The following is a 22,127-nucleotide window of genomic DNA, read 5'->3' on the forward strand; positions in this document are numbered from 1 at the left end:
GCTGTCAACACTGTGAGTGCATGTGCGTTCATCGGGTGCTCTCTCTTGGGGCTGAGCCAGGTAGAGCTAGATTGCAGTGATGGGAGCACATTGACAAGTGGAGGGCAGGAGAGAAAGAGCCGGTGCAATGGAACATAGGGCATGGAAGAGGAGTGGAACACCATGAAGGAACATGTTGCCTGTTGAGGTGGGGAGAAGGCAGGTGCTATAAGGAGCTAGGCTCTGAAGAAAGAGTCTGCCTATTTTACAAGGAAGAAATTGGAGAATGATTGGTGAGTGAATGACTGGTAAAAGATCTTAGGAAATAAAAGCATGAAGAGGAGAGGAAAGAGGAGGGAAGAATGTTTTCTACTCTTCCTTGGAATCACTAACGGGTACCTCGGAAGGATTTCCTCAGCAGACTGACATACATGTATTAACTCCTAGGACATGATCCTGAGCATTGTGTTGTCAATGTCTCATATGTTCATATAATTTGGGAAGGACATTTTGAGTGTCTTCTTCATCGGAGTCTAGGTTCCATGGACAAATTGCACATTATGCATTTGCTGGCATTACACTATTGCATAACTTGAATACACTTCCTTCCATAAAACATAGGAAAGCAGAGACATTCTTTAAGAGCCCATGTGGAAACAATGCCCTTTTGAATTTAGGAAACCTGCGTTAACATTGGGAACAGTTCGGTGCCTGATGGAGCAAGAGGGAGCTGTTATCATTTTGCAATGAGTGGGAAATCCTACCAAGTGATATTTCAGCATTTCAACAGCTTGCTTCCAAAAGTAAGTACTGGTGAAATGAAGTGTTTTGTTTTGCTCTCAAATTATTGAGGCAAAAAAAAAAAAAAAAAAAAAAAAAGAAGAGAATAGTGAAGGTGATGATCAGTGAGGTTGTCTCAGATTTGGGGAATAAACACCCCCAAAAGTGCTCCTTCAGAAGTTCCCCAGCCCTACCTGATCCTGCACATGCACATAACCCCCTCTTCAGAGTCTGAGCTCTGGTACAGCTCTTCACCCCCCCATGGCCAGCCCAATCCCAGTCTCCCTCCTCCTTTCCCTCCCCAGCAGGGAGGACCTCCAAATAGTTCCAAATGTGCTGCCTGTTTTGTGGGTCAGCCTCTCTCTGAAAGCCACCAACTCATGTCAGGTTGAGCTCTATTCCCCTTCCTGTCTGGATTCTTAAATTACAGCAGCAGGAAACAAAGACCCCGTGGTTTATTTTCAAAATCATTTGTTATCTTGTCCTCTGTGTGTCTATTTAAAAATAGTGCTGTGCAGGGTTGTGCTGTCAGTGTGAAGGAGATAAGTGGAGCACAAGCTGAGGGCAAGCAACCATCTGTTAGCAGTTTCCTGAAAATTCTGTCACCTTAACAGACAAGACCATTGAATCTAGACCCCAGAGGCTTCTAGAAAGCTCTAGTGCAGTACCTAATTGAGGAGATGGGGAAGCTGAGACTCAGAGAGTTGAGGTCCCTTGTCTAAGCTTTGCCCAGCTAGTGGGACCAGAGCTGAGAATGAAACGTTGGTCTCCACTCCTCACCTATCACTTTTCCTCTATCTATGCTGCAATTGTGGTGATAGTGTTTAGTAGAAAGAACTGTATTTCCTTAAGCATTTTTGTCCCATATACTCTGCTGCTTTTCAGCTATTATTATTAACTAGAGCTTATCCCATCTCAGAAAAATGGCCAGGAAAAAAGTCATAAAGTTGTGATGGGAGATGAAAGTGAAACTTAAATATTAAAGCATTGAGTCCCCTTTCTCCCTGTCCTGACATTTGGGCTAACCACACACCACCTATTGCTATATTCAAAGAGTGGCTGAGAATGACTTTCAGGGCTGTTCTTTTTTTAAAAAAGTGTCCTTGGGGGCTCCTGGGTGGCTCAGGTGGTTAAGTGTCCAACTCTTGATTTGGGTTTAGGTCATGATCTCGTGGTTCATAAGATCGAGTCCCATGGTGGGTCCATGCTCACAGCAGAGAGCCTGCTTGGGATTATCTTTCTCTCTCTCTCTCTCTCGCTCTCTCTTCCCTCTCTGCCCCTCCCCTGCTCTCTCTCTGTCCCTTTCTCTCTAAATAAATAAACAAACTTTAAAAATAAAAAAAAAGTGTTCTTCATCCTAATCTTATTGCAGTAGTTGTTTTTCTCTTTAGATCCTGCTGAATGGAACCATTTTTGCAAGAATGTCTCCTGGGCAGAAATCTAGTCTTATTGAAGAATTTCAGAAATTAAAGTAGGTATTATTGCACGAAAGGAGAGTGTATTCATTATCTATTGCTGCGTAACAAATTAGCCCCACATTTAGTGGCTTAGAATAACACCACTTATTATTTTACATTCCAACGGGTCAGAGAGCCAGGTGTGCTGAGCTGAGTCTTCCGGCTCAGGCCTCTCACAAGGCTGAAGCTGCGTGTTAGGCAGGACTGCAGCTACCTCAGTGCTGGAGGAGGAGGTACCCGCCACCGACCTCCCTCACGTGCTGTTGGCAGGATTTAGTTCCCTGTAGCTGTTGGACAGAAGCCACCCTCTGCTCCTTGCTACATGGATCATTTCATAAGGCAGCTCATAGTGTGGTAGCTAGCATCCACAAGAGTGATCAAAAGAGAGAAGGAGAGAGATCACCATTTTTTATATCTTCATCTCAGAAGAGACATCGCATCACTTTTGCTGTATTCTCTAATACAGCACTAATACTCTAATACAGCACAGTATTCTCTAATAAGAGGCACTTCACTGAGTCTAGCCCACACCCAGGGAAGGGCTTTATATAACGTCTTGAACACCAGGAGATGGCAATCATAGAGCCATTTGGAAGCTGCCTACCCCATACAGCATTCCTTCTGTGGCCCATACAGCATAACTTAAAGGAAGATCCTCTGCTTGGATGTGGGGAATAGAAAAAATAGGGGCTTATATATCTCAGAATGAGAAAAATGAGGAAGTGTGTGAGTCATCCCTTGGAATTATTTGAGGTTGGTCCATTAGAAGATATGTGAATGATTCCAGGACCAGTAGGAAAGAGGTGGAATGATAGTCTCACTATATCTGGCCCTGGCCATGGTTTGGGTATGGAGGCCAAAGTAAAAAAAAAAAAAAAAAAAAAAAAAAAGTCCTTTTTTTTTTATCTCCTTCAAAATATAGATAACCATGTACATCAGAGTGAAATGGTTCTTCTTGAGACCAGAACTACCTATAATTTTCTGGGAATGTTATAATTTCTGAGCTACATATTTCCAGAAAGTGAAATGGAAAGAGAGTAGTGAAACTTCATATAATTACTGACAAGTAGTAGCTAAAATCAGGAGACTGCCTTTCACTATTATTTTGTGTTGCCAAAACATTCTTTGGGAAGTTTTAAAGAGAATGCCTGTCAACTCCCATAATGCCTTGAGGCTGGGTTAGTAGCCAGTGTTTAAGTGACTATTTTACTTACATGGTCATTACCCATCTCAAATGCCTAAGAAATTTTGCCAATTTATATGCTTACTTTTGAAAAGCTATATTCCCTTAAAGAAAAATCAGTTCAGGAAAATATGCTGTCTCGGAATGAACTGTCTTCTCGATTTCCCCATCTTATTCCTCCTGACTTTATCACTGACAATGCACATAAGGTTGTCTGAGTTGTCTTCTGAATTCAGGGAGCACTTGAAGATGTAAGATTCTTTGTGTGATATAGAGACTAAATATGTGATTTGAGCCTGAAGAAAAGGACCCACTTCAGCAAATGTACACAGTCATGACATGCGTGTGAGCCCATGAAATGTTTATAAGAATATTTTCGTATATACCTGCCAAATATTGGGTTGAATCTTATGAGTTTGTTTGTTTTTGACCATTTTTGACTTATAAAAATGACCATCTCTTATGTGTCAGTTAATCATAAGGAAACTGTCCAAGAACTTTATTTTTTGCCTGTATTGGTTTTGTTATTACTCTTCTATTCATGCTGTGGTGTTTGCACACCAAACTGGTAGAGATTAGGAGCATATGCTCTCATATCACTCCAGAATGCCTCAAGATTATGTGTATATGCTTTTGGTTCTTTCTGTTCAACCATTTCCCAAAGGTTTCTCATCCTAGTGTCTAAACTTCCAGTGGCATCAGCCACCAAAAAACACAGATGGATCAGGTTATTCGGTGCATCAGGTGTGGGAAGTGCTGTGATTATGGCTGCACACGCTTAAGCTTAGCCCTGATGGATACAATCACCCAGGACTTGTTTAGAAATGTGTAATCTTCTTGGTGGCCGTCCTTGGCAAAATCACTGTCATTTCCACATGGTGGAAACAACTTAAATACAACACCCTTATTCCTCTGGGGATATTGCTGTCCAAGTCGTTTGCCATGAGCCTGATGCCACGTGTGTTCAACACACACACATACATCACGTGTGAGTTGGTTGTGATGAAAATTACCCAAGAGAGGCGTTAAGGCATTAATGTTTTTTATCCGTCCCCTGCAGTTACTACGTGGGCATGTGCGGAGATGGAGCTAATGACTGTGGGGTGAGTAGAACACATGAGTGGTAAAGGCCGAGTGAAGGAAACGTTTGAAACTGATGGTTTAAAGTGTTGAATTATGTATAAAATCATGTATGCATAACATATCAGTGAAATCGCAGACCAAACTATGTGGCTATTACAAACTATAGAGAGGCCTAAATTAAATAATTCTCAGCAGATGCCTTCCCATACACAAGAGAAAGCAGTACGTGTTTTAGACTCTGAGTGTTGAAGATATGGTTGAAATAATAGCCCACCTTGAAGATTTATGTGCGTAAGCAAATATTTTCAGTACAAAATCTTCAGCACAAAACTGAACGGGATTGCTTTGTATTTCCAAAGCCTACTAGATCCTTAGGATCTGGGTAGTTGTGCTCCTCTCTTTTTAAATATTTTCGTCTAAGTTCTGTGAAAAATTGTGTTCACGCTTAGAGATCTATTATGAATTTTTCTACCTTATGCTTCACGAGAAGACGCTCGTTGTTAGTCTACGCTTCAAAACCTAAAATGAGTTACCCATTCCCATAATTATGTAGAAATTAGAACAAAACAAATCATGCTAAAAAAGGACATAGTCTCTGCCCCCCTAAAATTCATTATCTAGTGGTGGAAAGAATCATGCATAATATTAACCCAAACAGGGGCCCCTGGGTGGCTCGGTTGGTTAAGCATCCGACTTCGGCTCAGGTCATGCTCTTGCAGCTCGTGAGTTCGAGCCCTGTGTCAGGCTCTGTACTAACAGCTCAGAGCCTGGAGCCTGCTTTGGATTCTATGTCTCCCTCTCTCTCTGCCTTTCTTCCGCTCATGCTCTGTCTCCCTCAAAAATAAATAAACATTAAAAATTATATATTAACCCAAGCATAAAACAGATGATCTTAAAATATGTAATAGAGATACAAAATACTAAGAGAGAATAGAGGGAGAAGGAACTATTCTAATGTGTATTGAACATGAATTTAGTATGTGCCAGCCACGGTAAACAGATGCTTTGCGGTTCTACAGAACTACAGAACTACGAAATCTCATTTTATGCTCATACAATTCTTATGGGATTAAAAAATTGACTCTGGCCTGCTTATTGGCCACTGTCTGCTCTACGCTCTCTCTGGGCCATTTCGAGTCTTGTGACAATGATTTAGCCTTTATTTTAGTGAGGCAACACAGGTCCTAGAAGGATGTGTGATAAGTACGATTCGGTCCCTGTCTCCAGTGAAGATGCTGTGAGCCCCGTACTTTGTCCCAACAGTTAACTGGTTGGCTATATCAGGCAGCCCAGGGAAAGGTGGGGATTTGATCTCTTTTCCTATCGTTCGTGAAGATGGTCTGCTGAGTGTAAGAACTGTTGATGAGGAAGACCCCCACACATACCCATCCAAATGCTATCACCTTTTCAGTTGACTTCTTGAATTATTCCTTCCTTTTGCTTATCACATCTACATCCGCACAAGCAATGCACACACATGCATATGAACGCACGCACCACTCTTTTGCCCCAGGAGCATCGTTTAGCTGGCGCCTCTTTGGTTGGTGACTTTCTGGATCTGGAGGGGGATAGTACTCCATGTGGAGGGACAGCGTAAACAGACACCCAGGGCTGGAAGGTTACAGGGTTATAAACTCAATAATGTGAAGAATAGCTCATGGTGTTCAAATAGAACATGGCCCGAGGAGTCATGGGTGTAACGTGGATTTATCCTTCTAGGCTTTGAAAATGGCTCATGCGGGCATTTCGCTGTCAGAGCAGGAGGCATCTGTGGCCTCCCCTTTCACCTCGAAAATAGCCAACATCGCGTGTGTGCCTCATCTCATCAGGTAAGCCACTAGTTCCCTTCCACCCTCATGACCGACGGGCTCATTGTCTGGCTCTGTACAGAATTCAACCACAATTTAAAGTGATAAATGTCACACAGAGGTATGGGTACAGTGCTATCCGAGCACCAGTTAAGGGGCCATTTGTGCTGCTTGGGAATGCTGGTAAAAACCACAAAAAGTGACCTTTGCCGAGGCTGAAAGGATGAAAGGCTATATTGTATGGACAGTTGAAAGGTAGAGTTGATATTTAAAAACTGATTGCATTTCTTACTTCTCTCCCTTATCTTGTATGTTGGGTGCTTACTGGAACCTTCCTCCTGGGGATTGGGAAGGGTGAGGCAGCACAAAGAAAACACTCCATCACATAGCCTCCCCAGATAATGTTATCTCTCCAAGATACCAATCAGCAAATATCCAAAATGATCGCAAGACTTTTATAATCGAGGGAAGGGGAAGGAATTAAAGACCATTTATTTTGTCAAGATAGCTCCCTCACCTCCATTCTGCTCTCATTACTGATTTTCGTCTCTACTCATAGTTTAAACGTAGTTAAGAATAAAATGTTAGGTTTTATATTTTGTTCACAAATCGTACTCTTCTGTTGCTCCCTATAACACTGTGGGGTAACTTTAGGCCATCTTCACAGCCAGTGGTTTGAAAGACATCCCTGAAACTTGAAGTTTATTCCAAAGGGATGAACATGAAGTTCTCCAGCATGTCCCCTGGTGCATCTGTGCATCTGAATGGGCACCTACTAGCAGGAGTTACTCACCTAAAGGTGCTAGGCTTGAAATTCTATGCCCGTGTCTGGTTGCATAGCAAATAGCTTGACACATCTCTCTGATCTCGGGGTGCCTGTCCCTGTGTCCTTCCACACCCTCAAACATCAGCAGCTCTTCTGCCTCCAGAGCAGGAGACTCCTCTTCCTAACTCCCATGTTCTCTGCTTCTGAGAACTATCTGGTCCTTAGAGCCCTCAGAACTTCAGAGAAATCTGAACTCTCTCCTTTCTTCATCCATAGCCAAGCAGGCATTATGTTTTACTGGATTGTCTTTGGGAGACTGTCTCCAAGTCCTCTCCTTACTCTCTACTGCCTTAAATTTGGTTCCTAGCCAGTGACTACGAAATGAGAGTGCCCAGGACCCTGTCCCTATGTCAATACAACTCATGGAGCTTTTTAAAATATTGTGCTTGGAAATATGGCGGATAAAGGATGAGACAGATTTTGTCCTGGAAGACTCATGTTCCAGTAAAGGTACAGAGAGATAGAAATATAATCACAAAACAGAGAATCATCTGCCTGATCAGTGAGAAGTGCTCAACAAATTAGTTTTAAAAAAATTAATGCTCAAACAATATGGTAATTGTTCCAGTAGTTCCAATTGGTAACTCAAGCCAGGAGGGAAGGTTTCAGGAGGGGAATTGGGACTTGAAGGATGGATAGGAAGTACGTAAACAGGAAGGAGGTGGGAGAACATTCCAAGTGGGAGAAGTGGAGAGCCACATTTAGAAATGGGATTTTAACTGGAGAGTGTAGAGCCCAATAGCCCAGGCTTCTCAAGCCTCCTTAAGCCTCCTGTTGGGAGGCTTCTCAGGTGGGAGTTATGGAGGGTAAGCTGGAGCAACAGGTGTGGAGGGAGTTTAAACTCTTGGATGGTTGCACAAGTGCCTATTTGATCCATCTGAGAAGCAGTGCAATTTGAATTTCAGATGCTGCCTCACACACATGGCCCAATTCATTTGTGAATGGAATGCAGTGTTTTAAGATACACGTCATGGTGTAAAATTTCTCTAGTGGCAGATGGTTTAGTAAGACTCAAGGTGGAAGCTCTTTGCTTTTTTATTTCCTAGATTCATAAAAATTAGATATGGTTCAGCTCTGTTAGGCTTTTACCCTTGCTATCCTTGATGTATGCTTATTTCTGAGAAAACATCCTCCAGAGGGGCAGCGAGGTACTGTTTTAAATGCATAGGTCCACAGGTTTTCATTTGTATCTTTTGAAACATGACTGACTTGTTGCTAGAGTGGAAGCCTTTTAGGATAAGGACTGCACCTTATTCATTTCTGTATTATTGTGCCCAGCACTAAGCTGGACACAACAGAGCACTGGATGAATGTTTGTAGGCTGCATAAATAAATGAATTGGCTTCTTAAAATTCATAATTATAGGAGTAATTTTGGAGACCCATAGTTTATTTAGAATGGCTTCTTGAGCCCTTCACAAAAGGAGAAAAAGGATGAAACCACCAAGTTTATGTCAGAAAACGGTCTAGGCTTCACATGCCTGCCCCACTCTCAGCTTGTCTGCTGCTGCACCCTCTGTGCTGAAAACAAATGTTAGTGCCTCACAGCCTGGTGGAGAACATCTGCCCAACGCATCCTGGCCCATCCCTCCCAAACATTCTCATCCTGCCTGAGCCCAGGTGGTTATTTGTCTTTTAAGGTTTTCCTTCTTGAGTCCCCATTTCATTGACAAAGTCTTCAAGTAGCACTAATGCCCATGTCAATGTGGGGGGGGGGGGTGGTGGTGGTGGTGATATGGGCTGCCCCCCATGTGAATTCGCTTCTGCTTTGATGAGAGCAGGCTGCAGGAGGGGTTGTTTGCCAAGTTCACCATCCCTCCATCACATGTTCCTGCCTCGTGTTGCTGTCTTCTTTGGCCTGTCATAACCCACCACCACACCAAGCCTCAGTTAAGGGAATAGCAGCCAAACAGGATTTTTCAAGGCGGGGTGGATATTTACTTCTTAACCTGCGGTTTTTACTGTTGTCTTTGTGTCTTTTGAAGGGCACACCAGCTCAGATTATTACCATGGGTTCTCCCTGGAGTATGGAAACCAACAAAACCCAATTCATCTCACATATTGGAGGCACACCCACACTTCCTAACATGTAAAAGCACCTGTCCTTTAGCTTAATGTCTCCACAGGACTCCAAAACATACACACTTCAGTTCTCAGAAGCCTGTTGTTAGGATGTAAAGAGTCACAGCTGAGTCAATGCTTGACATTTTGTATCTCATCATAATGTCATGTGTTTCTACTATATGTGTTAATCTTTTTAATTCACTGAAAATAAAGACTGTGCCTGATTCATTTATATCCTCCATGACTCTTAGCACAATGCTGGTACCTTATAAGCCCTAAATAAAAGTGAGTCAATGAGTGAGGTCATGATAGAAGCTGAAAATGAATGAACAGATGAGTGTTTCAACAAATAATTGAGACGATGAATCATTGATTAAGTGAATGTATATTAACAAGCTATTAAATTTGAACTCCCTTTGAAATATAAAAGACTGGGAGATGTATATTATGCATAACCAGTTATTTTTATCTTTTCTTAAACAGAGAAGGCCGAGCTGCTCTGGTTTCATCCTTTGGGGTATTTAAATACTTGACCATGTACGGCATAATCCAACTTATTGGTACATCACTGCTCTATTGGGTATGAACCAAAATAATTTCTTCCCAGTTTTAATTGCATTTACATACTTGGTTTGTTCTTGGGGGTGTGGCTCCTACACAGGATTTAATGTTTTATAAATAAATGACATTTCTCAAAACAGATGTCTGCAAACTTTGGAACTTGACATAACTGCACATACAGCATGGAGCTAGAAATAAGTAGCTAGAGATCAGTTTTCTAGCAGTGCTGTTTTCTTCTAGATAACCTAAGATACTTGACCTCTTCAAGCATTTAGTTCTCCACTTGGAGTATGAAGAGAACTTCAGAACAGCGTAAATACAACTCAACAAGAAGTCGGTCTCCAACTATGGGCAAAAGACTAAGAAGAGATAAAAAGAAAGAGAAGTTCTGGAATTTGACCTTGAAGGGCTCAAAAACTAGGAAAACTCACATACTGGAGCTTTACTTCTGAACTCGCCCAGAAGTTAGACACATAGACATGTCATTAGTAAAGGATTAGCATTTAAAAATTTAAAAAAAAAAGACTTTTGCAATTAAATGATAAAAATAATCACTTACAAATTAAATAGCTATATGGAAGGGATATGTATAAGTTGAAAATCTTCATTATTTCAGTCATAACTTGCTCTAGAGTAAAATGATCCAACAGACTCAGGGAGTGCTTCAGAGAGCATTTATTACTATACTGCTTTCCTGGGACATTTGAGACATGAATGAGGACCACAGGTCTCTAGCATCTGGTGGGCTATTAAGCACAAGAATCACACACAGAGGGCTAAGGGGCAACCAGGTGGGTAGAAACAGAAACTGGACTGGGAGTCAGAAAACCTAGATTCAAATTCTGCCTTTATCACTAAGAACATACTAGATCTTGCCCTTGACCAAGCCTTTATATGCCTCTGGGAGGTCAGGCTGGCAGATCCCCATAGTTCTATGAAAACTGCTTCCGGAACAAATACTGAAGCTGCCTGTGAAAATTCCTCCCTGTTTCGTGTCACCCTGCCTATATATAACTGCACCATTCTGAGGGGGAAAGAAGAGGAAGGATGTGAGAAAGAAATGTAAAGAGGACAGAGACTTAGAGGATGAGAACCATTGGGAACCCTTTATGGAGGATGAGGAATCATTTGTATCTTCTTAAAAATCTGAAATATTTCTCAGTTCAAAGTCTTCACACATAGAATTGGAATGATAGTCTAGCCTGAAGCCATTCATTCTGATGGTTTAGACCCAGAAAAGAGTGTCCCCCAGAGACCTTAAATTAGAAACTTCAGGGCCTTGGGTTCACACTCTAAAAATCCAGAAATATTTCTCATTTGCATAAATCTGGTCTATAATGGCTCAGACCAGGTTATAAGTTAGTGCTCAGTCAGCAGCTATGAAGCACATAAACAGACCTGGCTGCAAAAGGTATTGCAAGGCAAATTTCTGGAGGTTATATGCTGACTTTTATATATGACTCCATAAATGTAAACTTCAAACAACTTCTATGTCTACACAGACCTTAGAAAGTCAAGCACACCAGACTGAAGTCTGTAATGGGCTTTCTTGGGAATAGTGGCAGTTGTTCAGTTTGTAAAAATGAATGGACCCCAAGAGAACTATTTGTGAACTCAATCCATGGATAGGATGGAGAGGAACACCTGTTGAATGATTTGAGGCTTGGATTTCAAATGTTTAAGCTTGAAGTTCCCAGCGGGTATCTTATGTCGAGAATTCAAATGTCCAGGCTGAGACTACAGCTGTCAGATTACTGTGGCCCAAGCCCGGGTGTTTCCCAACGGACTGACTCTTGTTGCTAACATGGAATTAAGTTAAACACTGGGAAAATAGTGATCTGGCTTCATTATCTACAATGAGATGCTAAAGATCATAGGTAAGTTACTTTCTTTTTAAAGAGGAGAGAAAAATAACAGTTGCTTCCTGATTACATTCAGAAAGAGAGTTGGCAATAATAAAAATGCTACAATGGCAGAAGCAACATTTATATTTACTTTTATTTCCTTTCCAGCAGCTACAGCTCTTTGGGAATTACCAGTATCTCATGCAAGACGTAGCCATTACCTTGATGGTCTGTTTAACAAGTAAGTACTTCAGCAAAGTAAACAGCATTATTTGTATTTATTTACCCATGACATTCTAGAAATGCTCATACAAATAAAAGCTTTTGAGAAAGATACACCTTTACTACTGAAACCACTGTACTTGTGAATTTTTTGAAAGAGGTGTTGGCAGTAAGTGGAGGCTTGAAGTCCTGAGATTTGGCACTAAAACATCCTGATAGCAAATAAATCTTAGCTTCATAAAATGGTCAATGTATTCTGAGTTCCTTGTGGGTTTGTGTCTTGTACATAGAAAATTGTACAAGAAACCTAGAAAGGGAAATGTTTAAAACCCAAAGGTGACTTTCCATTATTCAGCTATGTTTCACACTGATATGAAACCAGATTTTTGCCAGGTCTTTGACATGTTGAGAACAAATGCGAGCATTTAACTCTAGAAATTCTCTCAAAAGCAAGGTGTGACTCACAGCAGCTACTGCTCATTTCCTTCCTTTGCGAGGACACTGCGATAAAGTATTTCTTATCCAAGGACTCAGGGCTTCATACTAACTCTTAAGGGAGAAAGGAGACTGCCTCAACAGAGAGCAAAGAAAAAGAATGACATAGTCATCTCTTTTTCCTTGTTCAACAATGAGACTGTTATGAAAACAGATTAAAAAAATCAGACAATGCAGAATATTAATAACCTTGAGAATTTCATGTAGCATCTTAAAACATGAAACGGATACATCAACCCTGTGGCAAAATTTACCAGTGTCAGAAACATAAGTGACATCAATTTCGATTCTTAAGGTGAAAGTGTGTATTTGTAGTCCATTAGCCTATTTTTCTGTGCATTATTAATGGTCACATGACTGGAACATTTTGAGTCAATGATATTGCCTTTGCAGTGTTGGCTATTTTTAAGCATTTTGTATGATTTACTTGTGAACATGGTTGATGATGCTAAATAAAAGAAGAAGAAAAGAAGAAGAAGAAGAAAAAAACCCACCAGGAACTTCCAGGAGCTAAGCTAGCAGTAGTAGCATAAAGGTGAAGGCTATGGCTATTCTCCACCACTCCCTATCTCTGAGAACTTTGGCAAATTATTTATGAAATAATTTTCTGACATGAAATGTTCTCATATGGTTGTGAGGATCAGACAAAACAATGCATGTGAAGGGTACAACACAGTGTGTCACACACTTGTAAGCACTCACAGCAAGATGAATGATACCACCCTGCACCTAATCTCTTTTTCTTCTTTTGAAATAACTGGCTAACTCAGTGAGCCCTTGAACAGAGTTAGAATGCGTACAGCTAGGCTGATTGGTTCAAAATCCAAAAACGTGGGTAGTAGTGTTTGTGTTTTACTCCTCTGCCTTCAAACGCTATTGTTTTTCCATCACTGCAAGCCCAATCATCCCACGGGCACATCACTTCCTGGTCAATATCAGGTATTAAAATGATTTCATCTTCAGACATCAAAAGTCTATGTATCGTAAATTCACATTTTGTGTTTGCATCCAGTTCAAACTTTTTCTTCCTCTAGATCAAACCTGACCTTGAAGCAAGCAGTGGGAGAGAAGGCCATACTCTCTACTTTCCTTGGGCCCCTTGCTCAGGGAGCCTTGGAACAACAAAAGCAAATGGCCCTTTATACACGTGGGGGTATTGTAGTTTTGTCCTGTCGAGTACCCTCTAATGTGGCAGGCATCTAAACTTCAGGCAATTGGTATGGGATCACTGGTGAGTTTGGGGGTTTTTCAGATTCCTTTGAATTGCTCTGGACTAGACTCCTTCCTGACATGGGTGGTACTCTTTCCCTCTGACTCCCCAGGATTCCTTTCAACAATTGCCTGCTGGTGGTAAACACCACGAAGACTTTTTCTACTGCTTGGCTCCCTAGCCCCCGCAGACTGCCCCCACTGGGCAGATTCCTTCCAACACAGCCCCAGCCTGGCTAATTTCCATAGCATCCACTTCACCTAATGGATAGATATATAGCTTTCTCTCGCTGCTGCCCCCCGTCCTTCTCCTCTGATATTGCAACCGAAGGTGGCAAGGCAATCTTCCCCCTCAAGACACTTCAGGTCTCTCCTAGAGTAGTTCTTATGACCTCCCCTAATTTTGGATTGGAGTGATGCTAGGAAGATAACCATAATTCTTGCAGCTCTTAACAATTTCCTTTAAAGCATGGTTTTCTCTTATGTATTTGGCACATAGGTAATTGCTTGGGGGTAGGGGCATGGCTACACTTGAAGGACCAGTATGGATACCTCTGAGTGAGTACAACAGAGATATGGCATGATCTCTCTTTACATTCAGTTGGGATTTATCATTATCAAATATGAGATTCAGTAAAATTCCCCAGACAGAGGAAAAGCCCCATTCAACATCCTCTTAGATGTGTTCACCTCTTACTATATGTTAGGCACATAGGTGTCTGAGGCATGAAAAGACTGATCACTGAAGTATAGAGTTAGTTGGGGAGGGGGCTTCACACAAATGTATGAAGGAAATGAAAGTCAAAAGTAGTGAGTGCCAGAACACAGCAAGTGCTTTGGGAGTTCAGAGAAACAAGAGGTTATTTCTGATAATAGGCAGAGATGGCAATGGAGAAAAGAGAGAAATACTAAGGATGGCTTCATGGAAGAAGTAACATTTGCACCAAAATAGAAAGGATGGACAGATTTCAAAAATCTTTTTCCCAAAAGAAGAGCTTTTCAAGTAGAATGAGGCAGCATGAGCAAGAGAGAGCTGGGGCATGAGTTTTTCAATTTGACCACACTGTAGCGTATGTGAAAAGGAACAGCAGGAGATGCAATTTGAAAAGATGAGTTGGGTCAGATCATAGAACTTGACTACCGGGTTGAGAACCGTGGACATTCATCTGCAGATGTTAGTAGTCATTGACAATTGGATGATTAATATAAAGTCACTCTCACCAAGGCTCTTTTCTTTCCAGGTTCCCAGGTTAGGGTGTTTAACCTCAAGCCTGAATTAGTATGGCACAAAGACAATACCATTGCATATTTAATTTTTTATGCACCTGCATATCTATATATACCCTGTCTTGTTCTTACAAGATTTTAAGGTAACACAAAGGTAACTAATAAGACAAGCTATATTAAAGGGGAAATCAAGCAGAATAGTAAAATGAAGTCAGAGAAGTCAATTAAGAAAATATATGCCTTAAAGCTCAATTTGACCCTAGTAGGTATAGGAGCCATTTTGAAAGGAATTTGTTCTAGCTGCATCTCTATCCTCTTCAACAAAACCCACTCAAATTAGATCAAGAAAATAGAGATAGGGGGATGTTTATGAATATAATTCTCAGAAAAAATCTGAGACTAGAAACTCAGAAGCACCCAGTCCAAAGAAGGGCTAGAACACCAAAGAGTGAAAAACAGAGGCCACTTTTTTTATTTCCAAGAAACCATCTTGTCTCTTTCTTCTCCTTTCCACTCTGTTTTCATCTGACTTAAACTCATTCGCCTTGCAAATGACCCTAAATGGTGTCTCTATTATTGAATCTCCATAACCTTTCTGTTTGTCTTTGCACAGCTAATTAGCTCAGCCTCTCGGTGTCTCATTTGCAAATATTTTGGAGAGAAAATTCATTGACCTAACTTGAGTAAGATGTCTACCTTAAGCCAGTCATTTCTGTGAATGAAAATGAGGTCATGTAATTTGGCTCCATTCAGGCCAACCATTTCAGTGTGTGGAAGGAGGTACTGTCCAGAGAAAAAGGCTGTAGGAGGGACTCCATCCATTATGTAAATGCATCTCTTACATAAATTCCAACATTGCTTCAAAGAATCGTAAATTTTTTTTTTTTTTTTTTTTTTTTTTTTGGTTCTTGGTCCCTTTGGAGAGTATCATGGAGGACAGAGATCTTTTCACCTTAAAAGCCTCGTGAGGCACATTCAAAATCTTGCATGTGGTTCAGGTGGGTTCAGGAGGCTCTGGAAATTTGAGTTACATGACTTGAAATGTCCATAATATAAAGCAAGCCAACTATTTAGGAGAATCACACCCACATTATATTCAAATAATGCTGAAAAATTATGAGTATCCTTTGAAAATAAAAATTTGAAACTGCTAGGTCCTCCCACATAGCAGGCCCTGTACTAATTTCAGTAAGGGACAGGAAATGGTATGAGCCTAGATTTCCTCCCTCAACGAGCTCACAGTCTGCTGAGTGCATGTGTCAACGACTAGATTTAATGTGAGACATCCTCACTACAGGGCAGCAAAATGAGTAATGTGCTGTGGACTCTCAGAGGAGAGAGTGATTAATTCTGAATAAAATATAACACTTCACAAGCTTACATTTCTCTCCATGCAACATGATTGCATATATCATCATCATTTTGAAGAAACCTGGGCAATTCAGAAAAGTTTTTTATCCTTTTTGATTCATGAAATCCACACTACTGTGATATGCTATAGAGCAGAGAATGGGGGGCTTTACAGACTTAAGTTTATTTTACCACGCTGTTGCTCACAAACTATGGGTCTTTACATAAGGGGCCCTACTTCTCTGAAGCTCAGTTTCTTCACCTGGAAAATAGAGATAACTATTTTGCATTGATTTTTAAAGAAATAACGTTTAGAGGCCCCTGGGTGGCTCAGTCAGTTGAGCATCTGACTCTCAATTTCAGTTCAGGTCATGATGTCACAGTTTGTGGGTTCGAGCCTAGCAGCGGGCTCCTCGCTGACAGTGCAGAGCCTGCTTGGGATTCTCAGTCTCCCTCTCTCTCTGCCTGCCCCCCCCCCCATTGGCCCTCTGTCCCCCTCTCTCAAAATAAATAAACATTAAGAAAAAAAAAAAGAAATGATGTGTATAAGACACTTAGCATAGCCTCTGGAACATAGTAGGGGCCCTTAAACGCTAGCCGTTAATTTTATAGTCAGATATACACATTCTCTATCAGAAAGTATTAGGATTTCTAATATGGGAAAAGTTAAAATATTCTTTATGTTAGGACTCTATCAATCAGCTATTACCACATTACTACTGTATAACAAACTTCTCCCCAAAACCCGGTGGCTTACAATACCATTGCTCTGTAGATAGTCAGCTGGTCTAGGTCAGCTGAATCTGATCTGTTTTAGGAGGTAGATCAGTTGGTCTTGCCCCAGGTTAGGGGTTTCATTCAAGTCAGCTCCACATTTTTAATTCTGGAGCCAGGCTGGCCTAACAGACCTGAGCATGATCACGGAGAGTGAGCATTGCCATGCAAGCAGGCCTCAAACCTCTAACATCTCTTCGGCCAGAGAAAATCACAAAGCAAAACCAAAATTAAAGGGTGGTAAAGTGCACTCTACCACAATGAGGCCAATAATTCAATCTAGCACAGTCTCTGTGTAAAAGAAAAGTCAGAAGCTCAGCGAGCATCTGAGAAAGAGTACCGGAGAGCAGAATACACAGAGATGCAATTAGACTTCTCTCCATTATCCACAGCCTACTTAGTCATTTGGTGGCCGTCTTCTTCCTTGAGTGCAGGAACATGGGAAGAACTAGAAACACTGTAGCCTCTCTGCCTTCTGTGGCCCCAGGGCACAGTCTCCTTGCATTGACCACAGTCCACATGGTGCCCCTTCCTTGCGTGCCATGCAATGACTTCTCACACCAACCATCCAGAGTGAGGCCAGACTTTACAACTTAAGGGCACAGCCTCCACAAGACTGCCCTTACTTTAGACCTCAGCCATAAGTTTGGGGGTCCCCATGACACCCACAAGTCTGATTAGCTGGCTGCAAAATTGGGGGGTTCTTCTTCTCCCCATAGGTTCAGTGATTCATATCAACAACTCATTGAGGGAAGTGCTATACATATGATTCCAGTTTTATAATAGCAAAGGGATACAAATCAGAACCAGCCAAAGGGAGAGTGAGGTCTGGTGGGAGGATCCCCACACATCCATTGTCCTCTTCGTGGGGTGTCAGTTTGCCTTATCTTCCTGGCATATCAATGTGTGACAATATGCAGAGGATTGCCATACAAGGAAATCCACCTGAACTTTGGTGTCTAGAGTTTTTATTGGGGTTTCATTATTTAGACATGATTGGTGGAATCATTTGCCATGAAGTTGATCTCAATCTTTTTATTTTTCAAATTTCTCTTTTTTGAGATTTATTTTTGAGAGAGAGAGAGAGAGGGCAAGCAGGGGAAGGACAGAGAGAGAGGGAGAGAGAATCCCAAGCAGGCTCTGCACTGCCAGCACAGAGCCTGATGTGGGGCTTGAACTCATGAACCACGAGGTCATGACCCGAGCTAAAGTCAGGAGTTGGATGCTTAAACCAGCTGAGCCATCCAGATGCCCCAAGTTGATCTCAACCTTTGGTGTCATGGCATCTATATGCTGGATTATCATTTTATCACCAACTCTCTTTATGCCTGCCATCTGTCATCTTATTTGCATAAACCATCATTGCTATCATGAATAAAGACACTCCTATCAACTTAGGAAATCCCAACAACTTAGAGGATACATCCCAGGAACTGGGAATAAAAGCCAACCAAATTCTTTATTACAACCCGTCTTTGTCTTCCATTAGACTTCAAGTTCTTTGGGGCAGATGAGATGACCTCCTCATCTGTGCATACTTCACAGCTTGCAGCCTAGCACTGTCCCAGGCAACTATTGATTAAATTGGTAAAGGTAAAGCCTTAGGTGCACCTGGGTGGCTCATTCAGTTAAACCTCTGACTCTTGGTTTCAGCTCAGGTCGTGGTCTCGCGGTTTGTGAGTTCAAGACCTGCATCAAGTCTTCATGCTGACAGTGCAGAACTTGCTGGGGATTCTCTCTCCCCCTCTCTCTCTGCCCCTTCCCTGCTCACTCTCTCTGTCTCCAAATGAATAAATAAATAAATAAATAAACTTAAGCAAAAAAAAGGTAAATCCTTAGATAGTCATAGAGCTTTAGAGTAAAAGAGTTGGAAGAGACTTTGGAGACCACTTAGATATTCCAACACATTCATTTTATACTTGAGAAAAATGAAGTACCAGAGGGTTCAGGTGATTACCCAAGAACCCACCGAGCAAACTGAAGACCTACTTTAGAGTTTTATCATCCCAGACTGGACACCTGCTCCTACCACCCTACCCCTTCATTCATGAACACAAACCTCAGCATACACAGTCTACTTTCTTCCTTACATCAAAGAAACCAATGATTTGCTATGAAAAAGGAAAAGGTATCAGCTATGAAGACAAGAAGTGAGACACGACTCTTGTGTAAACCTTTGATGTAATGTATCTAATTCCTGACTTTTCCATGCTTCTTCCCTGCACTGCCCTAAGAAGTAAAGTACATTCCATTTTCAATAGCTTGTTAGAACATATGGCTCCTAAGAAGGATGCAGTCTGTTGTTTTTGTGGTTCTGTTTAATCTCTGCCTATCGCCTATCCTTTAAATTAAAAAAAAATACATAAACTCTAGGATCAAAGCTATAATACATTTTAATACTCTCATCTGGAAGCAAGACTGTTTTGAGTTATTTTTCCTAACCAAGCTTAATACACTCTAGCAGTTCTCCATTTACACACTTATCCAGCAGGGAACAGAACACACCTCTAGCATCTATCCTGGTACACTAAAGTGCTCAGAGAATGTTGGATGAATGAATAATAAAATCGGTACTTAAAACATAATCTCCAGCATATGAAGATTAATCTAGCCTGATGCCTCTTACTCTCCTTATCTTAAACTCTCTGCCTTCCTACCAGCACTGAGAGATCATAGTACTGCTTATCCATGTGGAAGGCCACCTTTCTATTTTACATACATTTCCTGGTCATCTTGTTGTGAAGAAAATATATGCACCATGAAATATGGTAAATGTATTATTTATAGAGCTTTTAAACCTATTACTTTTTGTTTCTGAAGGTGAAACAAAAGCATGGAAGAGGCAAAGGCTGGTAGCATTGGATATACACCTAAGCAATGTGCTTCCCTAGATGTAAACCCTGAGTTCATGTTTGCTGAATCTGAATCCTAACGGAAGTCTCAAGATAACAGGCATCTCAATCTTCTATTGTCAATAATGAAACTGTAATAGGGGAAAATGCATTTGTCTTTCAGTGAGTTCAACTCATGCCTACCCCAAACTGGCTCCTTACCGACCGGCCGGACAGCTCCTCTCTCCCCCTCTGCTGCTCTCAGTCTTTTTGAACACCTGTTTCACCTGCATTGTGCAAATCTGTGCATTTCTCTATGTGAAGAAGCAGCCCTGGTATTGTGAGGTCTACAGATACAGGTAAAGTTCAGTTTTTTTAGTTTTCCTTTCTGAAGGTGATACAACGAGTGCCCAATGTCACTGTACAACTTGGTTGAACATACACCCTAAATTTTTAATTAACAACAGTTGGGTCTCCAGGGTTCTATGCTACCAATGTCAGGATAGAACACCAAACACAGTTAATAGGTGGAGTCCTGGGGTGAGCCATGTCAGTGGGGGGGGGGGGGGGGAAGATCTTCACATTGGTTGTTAATGTGTAGACTAAATGTGTTTAGTAAATGAATGCATTCATTCCCTGGTGGTTTGGTTATCATATAGACCAGAGGTCAGCAAACGTTTCTTACATAGGGCTAGACAGTAAATACTTTAAGCTCTTTGGACTAGACAGTGTCTGTTGCAATTACTCAGTACTACTGTTGTAGTGAAAAGCAGACATAGACAATAAAAAGTAGGTGTGACTATGTTCCAATAAAACTTTATTTACAAAAAGAGGTGTTGAGTTGGATTTGGCCTATGGACTTAGTCAGCTGGCCTCTGATTTACAAGAGAGATTGGCTTAAATTAGCTTGAGTTTTTCAAGCCTTGAGGTAAGGCTTGGACAAACTCCTCTTCACAGACTCCATGATGCTCCTGAAGCACCGGAGCCCCAGCATCCAGTGAAAGATTGAAAACTACTGAATGATGTCTAAGATTGCCATTTACACCCTAAATTCAGCAATTCAAGTATTATTGCTTGGAGTAGAGAATTCATTTTTGTCTCAAAACCAGATTTTTCTCCTCATCGGAAGGCATATATTCAGATAAGTAAAATTCTGAATCTGGGAGACAAGCAGGGATAGCTAAATGGATGATGGCTAGGTAGTCCTGCCTTTATCACTAACCCTGCAACACTAGATCTTAACTCTCTTATCTGCAATGTAAGTATAACAGAATAAATATATTTTTGTGTTAAACTCTATAATTCAGGCCTTCTGGTCTATCTGTCTTGTGCAAAAACATTTTGTGACTACTGATTATTTGTTTCATTAATGTACTCAGCAAACATTAATTGAACATCTACCATATGCCAAACACATTGTGGGACCCTAGGGAACCAAAGATATTAAGACTTAAGTCTATTTATTGGGAACTAATTTCATCTATAAACAGTTACAAGAGTAAAAAGTTTCAAGCTGAACAAGAAAGCTGATACAAACTAATTTGTGAGTTTGGAGATTAAAAAAAAATAAACATTGCAAATAGATCAATCTGGACTGGGAAGGCTCATCTTTTAAACAAATGTTTTTCTGAGGAACTCTTCTGTGGCATTTCTGTGCTAGGTGTTAAGGTGTTGTAAATTTGGGTAAAATCACAACAAAGTAAACCCAAAAGAGAAATTCCATATTCAAGGAACTCTCATCCCAGGGGTGGAAAATAAAAACATGTGAATGAATAATTGCAGAACAATGAGCTAAATACAGCACTAGAAGCAAGAACAGAGAGCAGTAGGCAAACTTTCCAGTGAACTAAAGACAACAGAGGGATGGAGACGGAATAGAGTATTCGACCCAGGCGTGTGCAAACTGTAGTACTTGGGGAACAGAAAATTTTCCTATGTGTTTGGAGTATAAGGAGCAGAGAAGGGCTGGCAAAAGATAAGGGCAGGAAGCCAGATTCGAAGATTTCTGGGCTTGCCTGAGAAGTTGGCATTTAATTTATTAGCAAAATAGAGCCACTGACACTCAGAAACAGGAGAGGGTCATTTTTGGATCCTCAGGAAGAGAGTGATATAGAGCAGGCAGATTCATACTCAGGACCTAAGGTAGTAGGCTTATATTAGTCCTCAGAAGAGAAAACAACACATACATACTCTCTCTCTCTCTCTCTCTCACACACACACACACACATGTGCCCACCACAACCCTCCCCCAACATGCACGAATGCACACACATGGGCAGCCATGGTTCATTTGTTCTGAACTGAAAGGAATTTCATAGAAAATTATCATCCAAGCCCTTTCAACACAAATCACTTGTTCTAAATGGAATGAGAGACAAAGAATAATTTTGACTTGTTCTAAGTGTTATTTCTGCTTTGTCATTGCAAGAGGTGAA

The 22,127-nt window shown here is 41.1% G+C and overlaps 1 protein-coding gene across 1 annotated transcript in view; it reads left to right on the forward strand.

Annotated features, from left to right (window-relative positions):
- Positions 1-22,127, forward strand: part of LOC109261242 (probable cation-transporting ATPase 13A5) — a 76,333-nt gene that overhangs the window by 41,754 nt on the left and 12,452 nt on the right. Inside the window, exons 14-20 of the mRNA XM_053908661.1 lie at positions 657-782; positions 2,151-2,230; positions 4,460-4,502; positions 6,202-6,311; positions 9,663-9,759; positions 11,753-11,825; positions 19,877-20,051. Of these exons, the coding sequence (XP_053764636.1) occupies positions 657-782; positions 2,151-2,230; positions 4,460-4,502; positions 6,202-6,311; positions 9,663-9,759; positions 11,753-11,825; positions 19,877-20,051 (704 nt within the window). The remainder of the gene's footprint in view (positions 1-656; positions 783-2,150; positions 2,231-4,459; positions 4,503-6,201; positions 6,312-9,662; positions 9,760-11,752; positions 11,826-19,876; positions 20,052-22,127) is intronic.

Source organism: Panthera pardus, unplaced genomic scaffold, assembly GCF_024362965.1.
Source record: "Panthera pardus isolate Hobbes unplaced genomic scaffold, ASM2436296v1 HiC_scaffold_207, whole genome shotgun sequence".
In the NCBI taxonomy this organism is placed as follows: domain Eukaryota; kingdom Metazoa; phylum Chordata; class Mammalia; order Carnivora; family Felidae; genus Panthera; species Panthera pardus.